The 13,430-nt window shown below is 40.3% G+C and overlaps 1 protein-coding gene across 6 annotated transcripts in view; it reads right to left on the reverse strand.

Annotated features, from left to right (window-relative positions):
- The window catches only part of SNX12 (sorting nexin 12), an 86,006-nt gene extending 85,029 nt beyond the window's left edge, over positions 1–977 (reverse strand). For all 6 annotated transcript variants that reach the window (XR_010660513.1, XR_010660512.1, XM_065916961.1 and 3 more), the window contains exon 1: positions 776–977. Coding sequence is in view for 4 of the 6 variants with exons in the window: in XM_065916961.1 (XP_065773033.1) it covers positions 776–940 (165 nt within the window). In the remaining 2 variants the exon portion in view is untranslated. The remainder of the gene's footprint in view (positions 1–775) is intronic.
- Between the last annotated feature and the right edge of the window lie 12,453 nt (positions 978–13,430).

The following is a 13,430-nucleotide window of genomic DNA, read 5'->3' on the forward strand; positions in this document are numbered from 1 at the left end:
TCTGATGTTAATTCTACACAAGCCTGGGAAGCACTCAAGGAGCCTCCCCTTCTTATTTCTGCTCCACCAAGTCCACTGTCTCCCTTTCCTGTAGTCTCTTTTCCCTTTAACCCAGGCTTTGCTCAACCCCATCATCCACAACAAAGGATGAGATTGTTGGATGGCATCACCGACTCGACGTGAGTTTGAGCAAGCTCTGGGAGTTGGTGATGGACAGGGAAGCCTGGTGTGCTACAGTCCATGGGGTCACAAAGAGTCGGACACGACTGAGCAGAACTGATCATCCACGGAGACCTCATTAGGAGGAAGTTGGGCCTTCCTGATCCCCTACCTCAGACTGACTTCCCACAACCTCCTTTTGGGACCCCACAGCATATCGCTTTGGCTTTCCATCCCCCAGCCCTCTTCCACTCTTCCTTCTCTCCTTCTGTTGCTACAGTTCTGATTCCTACTTCCTGGAATTCCTCACTCTAATCTTCTCCACCCCCACCGTCTCCAGTCATGCTTTCTTCTTGCTCCTGGGTACTTGTTTTCCCTGAGGCTGGTCATCGGGCCAGGAGTCACCCCTCAGGAGTTTTCTGCATCCTCAGGCCACAACCTTGTGTGCAGACCTCTCAGCAAACCTACTAAGCCCCTAACCCCCAAATGACCCCTCAAGTGTTTCCTCCACCTTTAGCCTTCCCTATGGCAGTCTTCCCCCTCCCCTCCCCTCCCCCGCCCTTCCCGCCCAGCCGCCCGGTCCTCCCTCAGCCGTCTCCCTCACCCCGTGACTCACCCGCATGCGAACCTCATAGGTGGTGAAGCGCGCGCGGCCCACGCCCACCGTCTGTGGATTAAAGATGTCGATCTCCAGGAAGTTACTCGGAGGCCCATAAGCGTCGGTCAGGTCCTGCGGCTTCGAGTTAAGGCGCCGAGTGTCAGCTACTGCCGTGTCCGACATCTTTCCGAAGGAGAGAGCCAGACCGGGGAAAGGGGGGGTGGGGGGGACAGAGGCCGAAGACAGAGAGCGCGCACGGCCCCTCCCGCTTGCAAAACAACCAGCCAACCCACAGACGGTGGCGCCGCGCACGCGCGCCCACGCACGCACGCACGCACGCGCACGCCGTCACGGCCAAGGGCCCGGAACCCTGAATAGCGGCTACGCTGATGGCTGGCTCTCCTGTACCAAGAAGGCATCATTCAGACTTCCGGGCGGTGTGTGTGACTGCCCTGGAACCTGCATCTCCAACACGCATTCCCCCAGTATCCTAGGAAGCACTACAGGGGAGATCCGCCAATCGCTGCTCCTCAACCCAAGAAACTGTTTTTATATTATGCATCCATCAGCAGTGGGTACTGCCCCGCAAGCTGGGATCCTACAGTGATAGGCCGAAGCCCTGGGACCTGAATAAGTCCTGGTTTTGCGCGAAAATAGAAGGGTGGTCTCCCGAAGGTGGGGTTCCAACAATAGTAAAAACGTAGAACGCAGCCTGGCCACTTGTGCCACTGATAGTTTCATTTCACACGCAGTTGAGCACTCAGTGAGCGCTACTTACGATGCCAGGAAAGCAACAAAGATGAGGTAAACAAAGATGATTTCTCATCCTCAGTTTTCAGGAAAATGTGGACATACCTTCATCCTCCACTTGTTGCCACATAAAAGCTAATTTCAGGTATACTCAAATATTACATTTCTCAGCAAACTGAGAGCATTTATTGCAACACCTTCTATCTCTAATCTGCAAAATTCCATACTTGGCACTGCTCTGAGGTTGCTTACAGCCCATTATGGAGATAAAATATATGTCTACATGAGAATATCTAAAGAAATACTAATACTTATATGACTAATTTGCACATGACCCACATGAAGAGGGTAGTGCCCACAGTAAAGGTGATAGTTTTAAGTCATTCTTCTCCTTTCTCTAGCCTTCTTCTACTAAAAAAAAAAAAAGAATCCCATATCATTTTTTTTTCTTTTTTTTATTTTTTATTTTTCAGTGGGTTTTGTCATACATTGTCATATCATTGATGCCTGAAATTCTTTCAACAGAGTACATGGCCCTATAATGTCACAATTAAGCTTTTTAATTCAATTTAACTGATATCTCCTAAGCAACTACTTATGTGTAGTTTCCTAAGCAACTACTTATGTGTAGTTGCTTATGTGTGTGGGTGCTCAGTCCCTCAGTCATGTCCTACTCTTTGCGACCCCATAGACTGTAGCCAGCCAGGCTCCTCTGTCCATGGAATTTTCCAGGCAAGAGTATTGGAGCAGGTTGCCATTTCCTACTCCCGGGGATCTTCCTGACCCAGGGATCGAACTAGCATCTCCTGTTTTGGCAGGCGGATTCCTTACCACCAAGCCACCTGGGAGATCTACTTATGCTAAATATTAGAGACCTAGAGTTCAATAAGAGAGTCCCTGCCCTCAAGGAGATAACATTATAGAAAAGGAGATGAGTAAATGAAAGTAAAAATAATGTCACAAATAGGAAATAAGCGAATGTTCACAGCAGCATGTAGGACATGAGTAACTGGAGGAATTTAGGAAGGCTTCCTGGAGGAGGAAACATCTGAGTTTGACAGACATGAAAAGACAACAGGAATGTAAATAGGGAAAGGTGATTTCATGCAGAAGGAATAGCATATGCAAAGTCATCCAGATAAGAAGCAGCACAATATTTTTAGACAGTTATCACCAATTCAGGTTGTGTTATGGAAGTGCTTAGAGAGGTAGCCTGGCTGGGGATGGTCAGATGAGGATGATTCTTCTATATTAAGCAAAGGATCTTTGGCTTTATGATGTAGGCAATAAGAAACCACTGAAGGATCTTCAACAGAACGAAAAAAAAGACACAATCAGATTTGTGTTTTAGAAGGATCATTTTGCGGGCAACTTGAAAGAAGATGTATCAGAGTTGAATGTGACCAATTATGAGTATCTACAATAGTACTTGGAATCAGGTGGTGGCGGTGGGAGTGGAGAAAGGGGAAGATAGAATGCTGAGACTGAAGAAATAAAATAGATAGGAGTTGTATCTGATTAGATATGGTGGTTGTAGGGCCTAAATGTGTGAGCTATGGGCTTTGGCTGTCTGGGTTTAGATCGTTGCTTCCTAGCTATACAATGTTGACATGTTATCCAACAAGTTTTCCTCCCCTGTAAAATGGAAATAGGACTAAAAACTACCTCTGGGGCTTTGGTGAGAATTAAATGAAATAAAATATGTGCAAATAGTAAGTGTTCAGTAACTATTAGCTATTATTACTATTTGAGGGAGAGAGAGAAAATAATAAAATGACTCCTAGTTTTCTGAGATAGGTAACTGGGTAGATTGCTGGTGAAAGTGAAGTAAAGTGAAGTGAAAGTCACCCAGCCATGTCCGACTCTTTGTGATCCCAAACACAAGCCTTGTGTACTTTTTAAGTTTATCCAGTGATTGCTCATTTCTTGTTATGCAGTGAATGTGAAAGTGTTAGTCACTCAGCCGGTCGTGTCAGACTCTGTGCGACCCTATGAACCATAGCCCACCAGGCTCCTCTCTCCATGGGATTCTCCAGGCAAGAATACTGGAGTGAGTTGCCATTCCCTTCTCCAGGAGATCTTCCTGACCCAGGGATCGAACCCAGGTCTCCTGCATTGCAGGCAAGTTCTTTACTGTCTGAGCCACCAGGGAAGCCCAGATTGCTGGTACCACCAATCAAAACTGGAATTACAGAAAGAAGAGTGAGCTTGGGAGGGAAGACAGTGAGTTCAGTTTAGATGAATCTGGGGTATCTATAGGACCTCCAGATGTTCAGGAAGTGGCTGGAAATACTGGCGTGGAGCTCGAGGATGTGATTAGGGCTAGAGATTTGGGAACTATCAGCATATAGTGTACAAAGAAAAATGTGAAGAGGCAAGGACAAAATATTCAAAAATTGGTGACGGCATGCAATATTGATGAGAGTATAAATCCATACAATCTTTCTGGGAGGCTACCTGGCAGTATGTTTTTTTTTTTTTTTTTAAAAAGCCTTTGACCTCAAGAAACTTGTAATACTGCTTGTCTCTGGAGAACAAAATTGGAAAACAGGAGTCAGGGACAGCAGGGAGAGTTGTTTTTGATTTTCATTTCATTTATGTTTAAGTGCTTTTGTATTAAAAAGAATTTTAATGGGAATTCCCTTGTGGTCCAGTGGTTAAGACTTGGCTCTTTCACTGCCAGGGCCCAAGTTCAATCCCTAGTCAGGAAACTAAGATCCTGCAAGCCTTGGGGCATGGCCAAAAAAATTGTTTGTTGTTATCTATCTAGAGATTTGGGAACTATCAAAACTTTTGGCTCAAAATTTTCACCTCAATAGTAAAACTCACTGTCTTGTGTAAATTACCAAATTCAGAATTCTCCTATGTATCCATTTAAAATAATGTTCTTATATTCATTGATATGGGATGATGCCCACAAAAAAAGTGGGAGAAAGCTGGTTAAAAAAAAATATCCTCGATCATGGTGATCGGCAAGAACAAGCGCCTTAATGAAAGGCAGCAAAAAGGAAGCCAAAAAGAAAGTACCATAATTGAAGCTACATTGACATCAAGACTACTGATGATTATTTGCTTCATCTGTTTTGTGTGGGTTTTACTAAAAATGCAACAATCAGATTTGTAAGACTTCTTATGCCCAGCACCAGCAGATCCGTCAAATTCAGAAAAAGATGAAGGAAATCGTGACCCAAGAGGTGCAGACAAATGACTTGAAAAATAAATTGATTCTAGACAGCATTGGAACAGACATAGAAAAGTCTTGCCAATCTATTTATCTGCTTCATGAAGTCTTTGTTAGAAAAGTAAAATTGCTGAAGAAGCCCAAGTTTGAATTGGGAAAACTCATGGAGCAACATGGTGAAGGTAGTAGTTCAGGAAAAGCTATTGGGGATGAGACAGGTGCTGAAGTTGAATGAGCTGATGGATATGAGCCACCAATCCAAGAATCTGTTTAAAATGCAGACGTTTAATGGTGGCAAATAAAAGATCTTATTTGTGAAAAAAGATACTGTAATATGATACTACTTGTATTACTGTATGTTGTTGTTCAGTCACCCAGTCATGTCCAACTCTTTGTGACCCCATAGACTGCAGCACACCAGGCTTCCCTGTCGCTCACCATAACCAGAATTCTGCCCAAGTTCATGTCATCAGTGATCAGTTCAGTTCAGTCACTCAGTCGTGTTCGACTGTTTGCGACCCCATGAATCGCAGCACGCCAGGTCACCCTGTCCATCACCAACTCCCAGAGTTTACTCAAACTCATGCCCATAGAGTCAGTGATGCCATCCAGCCATCTCATCCTCTGTCGTTCCCTTCTCCTCCTGCCCCCAATCCCTCCCAGCATCAGGGTCTTTACCAATGAGTCAACTATTCACATGAGGTGGCCAAAGTACTGGAGTTTCAGCTTCAGCATCAGTCCTTCCAGTGAACACCCAGGACTGATCTCCTTTAGGATGGACTGGTTGGATCTCCTTGCAGTCCAAGGGACTCTCAAAAGTCTTCTCCAACACCACAGTTCAAAAGCATCAATTTTTCAGCGCTCAGCTTTCTTCACAGTCCAACTCTCACATCCATACATGACCACTGGAAAAACCATAGCCTTGACCAGAGTTGGCAAAGTAATGTCTCTCCTTTTTAATATGCTGTCTAGGTTGGTCATAACTTTCCTTCCAAGGAGTAAGTGTCTTTTAATTGCATGGCTGCAGTCACCACCTGCAGTGATTTTGGAGCCCAAAAAAATAAAGTCTGACACTGTTTCCACTGTCTCCCCATCTATTTCCCATGAGGTGATGGGACCAGGTGCCATGATCTTAGTTTTCTGAATGTTGAGTTTTAAGCCAACTTTTTCACTCTCCTCTCTCACTTTCATCAAGAGGCTTTTTAGTTCCTCTTCACTTTCTGCCATAAGGGTGGTATCATATGCATATCTGAGGTTATTGATATTTCTCCCGGCAATCTTGATTTCAGCTTGTGCTTCTTCCAGCCCAGCGTTCCTCATGATGTACTCTCCTTAAAGTTAAATAAGCAGGGTGACAATAAACAGCCTTGATGTACTTCTTTTCCTATTTGGAACCAGTCTGTTGTTCCATGTCCAGTTCTAACTGTTGCTTCCTGACCTGTATACAGGTTTCTCAAGAGGCAGGTCAGGTGGTCTGGTATTCCCATCTCTTTCAGAATTTTCCACAGTTTATTGTGATCCACACAGTAGGCGGCTTTGGCGTAGTCAATAAAGTAGAAATAGATGTTTTTCTGGAACTCTCTTGCTTTTTCGATGATCCAGCGGATATTGGCAATTTGATCTCTGGTTCCTCTGCCTTTTCTAAAACTAGCTTGAACATCTGGAAGTTCATGGTTCATGTATTGCTGAAGCCTGGCTTGGAGAATTTTGAGCATTACTTTACTGGCGTGTGAGATGAGTGCAATTGTGTGGTAGTTTGAGCATTCTTTGGGATTGCATTTCTTAGTGATTGGAATGAAAACTGACCTTTTCCAATCCTGTGGCCACTGATGAGTTTTCCAAATTTGCTAGCATATTGAGTGCAGCACCTTAACAGCATCATCTTTCAGGATTTGAAATAGCCGAACTGGAATTCCATCACATCTATTAGCTTTGTTCGTAGTGATGCTTTCTAAGGCATCAGTGATACCATCCATTAAAATGCCGTGTATTACTGTATATGATATACATAATAATTTTTAAAGACCAGAAGGTTATAAATCAAAATGTTAGTGGTAGTTACCTCTGTGTGGTAGTAGAGTTTCACTTTTGTGTTTTTAGTTATAATTTTCTAAAGGATCTAATTTTTAACAATAAGTGAAGTGAAAGTGAATGTCACTCAGTCGTGTCTGACTCTTTGTGACCCCATGGATAGTCCACGGAATTTCCCAACCCAGGGATTGAACTCAGGTCTCCCACATTGTAGGCAGATTCTTTACTGACTGAGCCACTAGGGAAGCCCTTTAACAATAAATATGTATCTTTTTTCATCAGAAAAATAAAACTGTTTATAGTTGGGAAAAAATTTAAAAACAGGCACAGAAAGAGAAGCTTGTGAAGGAAACCTAGGAAGGAGTTGTCAGAGAGGTAGAAAGAGAACCAGAAGACACTAGTGATCTGAAGGGAGAGAGATAAAAAATGTTTCCAAAAGGAACAAATAGGTGGTTAACAGTATTTAATACAATAAAGTGGTCAAATAAGACCTGGAAAATGTCCACTCAGTTTAACAATTATCTAAAGGTGAGAGGTTTGGTAGAGCACTGAAAGTAGAACCCAGATTGCAGAAGATTAAGAACTGAATCAGAGGTGAAGTGAAAACATTTAGTAGAGACTATTCTTTTGAGAAGCTTGCCCAAGAATCCAGGAATGTGGTAGATAGAAAGCAATGCATTGACAAAGAAAGATCTGTTTGTTTGTTTAAAGAGAAAGGAGATTTGAATATGTTTAACAGTTGTGGAGGGGGGTAGAAGTTTATAGAAAGAGAGAAGTTGATTATACAGGTAAATAAAATGAAAACACTTAAAATCAAATAGCCCTAGGAGAATTGTGAAAGTTAAATTCACAATGAGGCGTAAATTCACTGTCTTTTTTTTAGATTTTTATGTGGACAATTTTTTAAATCTTTATTGAATTTGTTACAATAATGATTTTGTCTTATGTTTTGGTCTTATGGCCCCAAGGCATGTGGGATCTTAGCTCCCTGACTAGGGATCAAACTCGCACCCCCATAATAATGTTGTAGTTAGCCAGCCTTCTTTCCTTAATAAAAGCTAACATTTATTGAACACATACTATATGCCAGGCACTCTTTTAAGCACTTTATATATTTTAACTCAGTTAATCCTCAAAACAATCCTATGGCATAGGTGCTATTTTTATAGCTGATGAGGCACAGACAGATTAAGCAATTTGCCCAAAATCACACACCTAATGAATGGTAAAGCCGGGATTTGAACTCACACAGTCTGGTTTCTGAGCCCAGATTTTCAACCTGCATCACAAAGATTCTTTTAACCCTATATATCACCATAAGGGGAGTAAGATGAAAAAAAGAATTAGGAAATGAAAAAGGGGAGAAAGACCCAAAAAAATGGAATAAGGGATAGAATTTCACTAATAACAGCTTAGTAATATTCTGGTGTAAATTGCCTGCTCCTGCCTAGATGTTCTTCATCTGACCTTTAATCTGAAATTTTTGTATTGAATTCTATCTTCTTAATGCCTATGGGAACTTCAAGATTATTTAATTTCTGTCCATCCTTCAAAGCCCAGTGCAGGTCCCACCTCCTCCATAAAACCTCCATATTCATCCAGTCTACAGTTAATCTGTACTTCTGAAATTTTCTACAGACTTATCCTCTGTAGTGTTCATTTGGCTCTGACTCACATTTTTAATTAGTTTTGTACTTTTACATCTCATCTTACCAACCATACTATAAACTCCTTAAGTGAAGAGACCACAACTTTTATTTCTCTTGCATCATGTATCCCCCATAATGCCTAGCATGGCATATTGCAAATAATAGGCACTCAGCAAATATTGGTTGGTTGACTAATTGATTGGGAAAGGTCAGGGACTACATCAAATCTCGGTTAACCCCTGCATCATTTAGTGAAGAACTATGCACTCAACATGTACTCAATAAACATTAATGATGATTACAAAATCATTCAAAATGTCTTTATAGAGTTTCTACAGTGTGTAGAGAATGGGTGCTGTGAGGATAGAAATTGAACAGAGGATATAGCTTCTGCCTTTGAATAGCTTAATCTTCTCTTACTTCTTCAATGCACACTATCTCCTTTCTCTGAATTCCTGCTTTCATTTGAAGTCAGAACTATCACTCAATTGTTTTCTCCCCCAGTTGATTCCCAGCTCCTTGAAGGAAATGGATAGCATTGTGCTGGAACCATAATGGAATCACAGAATTAGGAGGGACTTTAGAATATTCTGTATTGTCAAACTTCCCACCCAACATGAGAATCACTTTTGCAATGGCCCTTATTTAATTATACACTTACAGTATCAAGGATTAACCAAAATAAAAAGCACATGAGGAAGAGTAGGTTCAGGAGCTAGATAATGAGTTGGATTTTGTCTATGTGCAGCTTAATGTAATTGTTAGGCAACCAAGTGGAGACAAATAGCTGAAATTCAAGTTTCAATCTCAAGAGAGATATGAGGACTGAAGATAGAGACTTGGAGTCTGGAACATGGAAGTGGTAGCTGAAAAACTAAGATTGAGTAAGACTGTCAAGGACAAGAAAAGAAAGGAGCCAAGGACAAGGTCTCTGAGAATTCCTCTACTTGGAAAACTAAAAGAGAAATCAATGATGTGAGAGAACTGAGAGATAAAGGAGAGTTTTAAGGAGAGACTGGTTACCAGAGTCAATAGAAGATGGATCAATGAAGTTAGAAAGGATGAGACTAAGATAAGGTTATATGATCTGGTGATTAAGAAGTCAGACTTTTGATCACCTTGAAGAGAGCAGTCTCAGTGAAGTAAGGTCTCTTTTGACTTGCTATTATTATTAATACCTATAATGCCTAGTTCAATGTCTGACTCAATACATATTTGTTGAATAACTGAATAAATAAAATGATTTGAATAACTATAGTTCCTGCTAAAAACAGGAAATGACGGGAAAAAGAAAACAAGTTAGCCTTTTTTTTTTTCCTCTGAAGCAAGAGGAGGATATGGGTAATAATATAGAGAAACGTTAAGGTGAAAAAGAAAGAAGTTGAGTGCTATGATTCTTCCTTCCAAAATGTAAAGTAAGCTCATGTGAGAATCTCTCACAGGTTTGGTGGAATAAGCTCTCAATAACAACTATAAACTCTGGACAAAATACACACACACACACACACACACACACATACACCTGAAAGCTCCAGAGAGAAAACAAAAGTAGGCAGACACTGGACAGAGGTTGGAGCTTGGAAGAAAGGGACAGCATGGACCAAGGTTCCTACTTTTTATGGATTTAGCCTGACAGCAGACTGCAGTCACCGACCACATGGCTAAAAGTATAATTAAAAAACCCTCCTATTTCTAGCTTGAAGAGCCAAAGAACAGAATCTGGGGAAACCACAGTCTCTAGAAAGGGAGGGAATAGATCAGAAAGAGATCTTGAGAAAAGGAGCCCTAAATTATCTGTATAAATTCCTCTCAAGACTTATCCTAAACCATGCATGCACAGGGCAAACTGAAAGCAACTTTCATCTAAGATAAAAGAATGGAACTGAGATTTGAGCTGCCATCCAGCACAGACAAGGCAGGGTTTTTATTTTTAATTTAACCAAGTTAATTGCCTGCTGAAACAAATGCATCCTTACTTTTAAGAGAAATATAACAGTATCCAGAGACTCCACAACATAACATTCACAATGTCTAGGAAACACTCTAAAATCACTCAATATATGAAGAATCAAGAAAATGTGACACATTTTCAAGGGGAAAACAAATGGATGCCAACCCTGAGATGATGATGCTCAATGAGGAGAGTAAAAATGCCCTGGTAATGAATGAAAAGATAGGAAACTTCAGCAGAGAAATAGAAAATATTAAAAAAGGAAGTAAATGGAGATTCTAAAACTGAAAAACACAATATCTGAAATTTAAAAAATTAACTAGATGCATTTAATAGCAGAAAGAAACAACAGAGGAAAAAGTAAGTGAATTTGATGGTATAGCAATAAAAAGTATCTGATCTGAAGAAGAAAAGGGTTGAAAAAAGTGAACAGATCCTTACAGACCCGTGAGAGAACATCAGCAGTCTAAAATATGTGTGATTAGCCTCCCAGAAGAAGAGAAAAGAGAGAATAAGGCCAGAAACATTATGGGAGGAGATAATGGTTGAACACTTCCAAATTTGGTGAAGGACAAATTATTTACAGATTCAAGCTTGGCAAAGCCCACACAGGATAAATACGGAGAAAACTGCACTTAGGTGTATCATAGTCAAACTGCTAAGAACCAAAGATCAAGAGAAAATCTTGAAAGCAGCCAGAAAAAAATAGTACATCACATGTAATGATTCAAAAACAATTGACTTCTCAGAAACTATGGATGCTAGGAGACAGTAGGAAAACATCTTTAAATTACTGGGGGAAAAAAAATCACTATTGACCCAGAATTCTATTAATATGCTCAGTAAAAAATGATATTTAGTAATGATGGCAAAATAAAGACCGCTTCAGATGAAGAGAGTCTCTGTTATGCTTGTAAGCCTTTATCCTTGCTGTTCCCTCTGTCTGGAACACAAAGTCTCTCCTCCAGTCTCCTTCCTATCTTTAGCCTGCTGACTCCTACTCATCTCTTACAACTAAGCTTAGATGCCACTTCTTCCAGGAAGCCTTCCTGACCCACAAGTTCAAGTTAGGTGTCCCTCACTAATACATCAATAGCCCCCATATTTTTCCAATCTTAGTATTTATCATGCTGTATGTAATTAACTATGTTGATTGTCTGTGACCTCCACTAAACTAAATGTTCCATTAGGGCAAGCACTATGTTTTCCTTATTGGTGTATTTACAGTGCATGTAATAGGCACTCGATTAATATTTATTGAATAAAGAAAAGAATATCTGATTCCAAAATATTTTTCCTTTCTGCTATGCCAGGCTGTCATCTTGGAAAGGGAGGTTCTAACACTACTATAAGATTGAAAACTATTACACTCTCTTAAACTTTATGGAGAAATCTACTGTGCTTTGAAAAACTGAAGCTTTTATTGAACTATCATTTTCCTGTGATTTCATGGGCAATTACTGTTTGGAGACTATCATATGTGCTTAACATAGATCCTTGGTAATCAATGCTTGTGAAAATCCTCATTCAATACCACTTCAAGATAAATGTCTAGTAATAAGGAAATCATTAAACTATGATACATCCAAATGATAGAATATTATGTAGGCACAAAAACTGTATTTATAAATCTGTGTAATCATTTGAAAACATACTTATATGTTGAGTGAGAGAAAGACAAAACCAAAATTACAAAATTGTATGTATAGTGTGAATACAATATTGTTTAAAAATCTATGTGGAAGGGAAAAATAATGCTGGAAAGAAATATAACCAAATTATTAACTGTGTTTTTCATTGAGTGATGGAACCACAGTTACTTTAAGCAATTCTTTTCTGTATTTCACAATTTTTCTTTAATGAACAAATTATTCAAACAGCATTATTTCTATTCTGACTGTAGGGGGACTTTCTTGTTTAAAAAGCTTGAAATAGAAAGTCTAAAGGTAGGTAGAAGTCCTCTGATATTCCGGACTAAATCATAAGTAAGACAGGACTGTGTTAAGCCTCCTTTTTCTTTAACTTGTACCTAATGGCCTGATACCACTCACAGATTAACTGAGTGCATGACCTTGTTGAAGGATGCTATAAGACCGTCACAGGAAAAGAAGAAAGTGAATCCGCAGTGGAAACTGCCAGAGGCAAAAGGAGAAAAAGATCAGAGAAAGTAAACATAAAAGAACAGGAAAGGGCGTGGGGGGGGGGAGAGAAAGACAAAGGGATAGATATATGTATATACACTGATACATCGGTACCCACATGAAAAAGAGGAGCTGGTCATGGATTTTTATTACAGGCATAGCTAGCATATTTTTTGTGTTATTTTATTATTATCTGTATTAAGAGTACGTGTGTTTGTGCCTCATGCTTCACTATTCCCCAGGGGCAGACTGTGTATTTCTTCAGCCCACATGTGCTGTCGTATCTGCCTGATGTTGCCAGGGAAGATCAACTGGACACTAGGTCTGGACATTCTGGAGCCTACTCTGAGAGCAAATTGCATAACCACGTGCTTAACTATGTGAGCTATAGATTTAGCAGACTATGTGGGATGGTTGGGAACATTCTGGGTGATAAAAGAGATCTGGATGAGGATTTGGGAAGTCCCAGAGGCATTTATAGAAAACAAGTAGATTAATTCTCTCTGGATCTAAACCCATTTATGACAAACAACTCGACTAACTGTACAACGCTTGCTCATAGCCAAGACTGTTTTTGTAAGATGTTCATATTATTCTGTTGACTCTGCATACTGCTCTGTTATCCCTGAAGCTTTCGCTGGGCTAGTGGGATGGTTGGTGGGGGGATTCAATTATCAAATGTCAAGTGAAGGCACTGCAATTAGAAATTAATTTCTACATGGTTTGATTTGAGTACAGTCATTTCCCAGAAAGCTTTTCTAGCAACCCTGTCTTTTCCATATGATAATCCATCTTTTATCCCATCTGGAAATCAGGAACAAGGAGACTGAACCTTAAAGGTAGGATATGTAAAGGGACCAACACAAGATCTTAGCATCATTCATTGACCTTTAGAGAATGGGACACAATTGTCTTAGAGCTCTTGATGATATAATTTGTAATATAGAAAATTGTGGCTTCCATTACTGTG

This window comes from Muntiacus reevesi, chromosome X (genome assembly GCF_963930625.1).
Source record: "Muntiacus reevesi chromosome X, mMunRee1.1, whole genome shotgun sequence".
Lineage (NCBI taxonomy): Eukaryota > Metazoa > Chordata > Mammalia > Artiodactyla > Cervidae > Muntiacus > Muntiacus reevesi.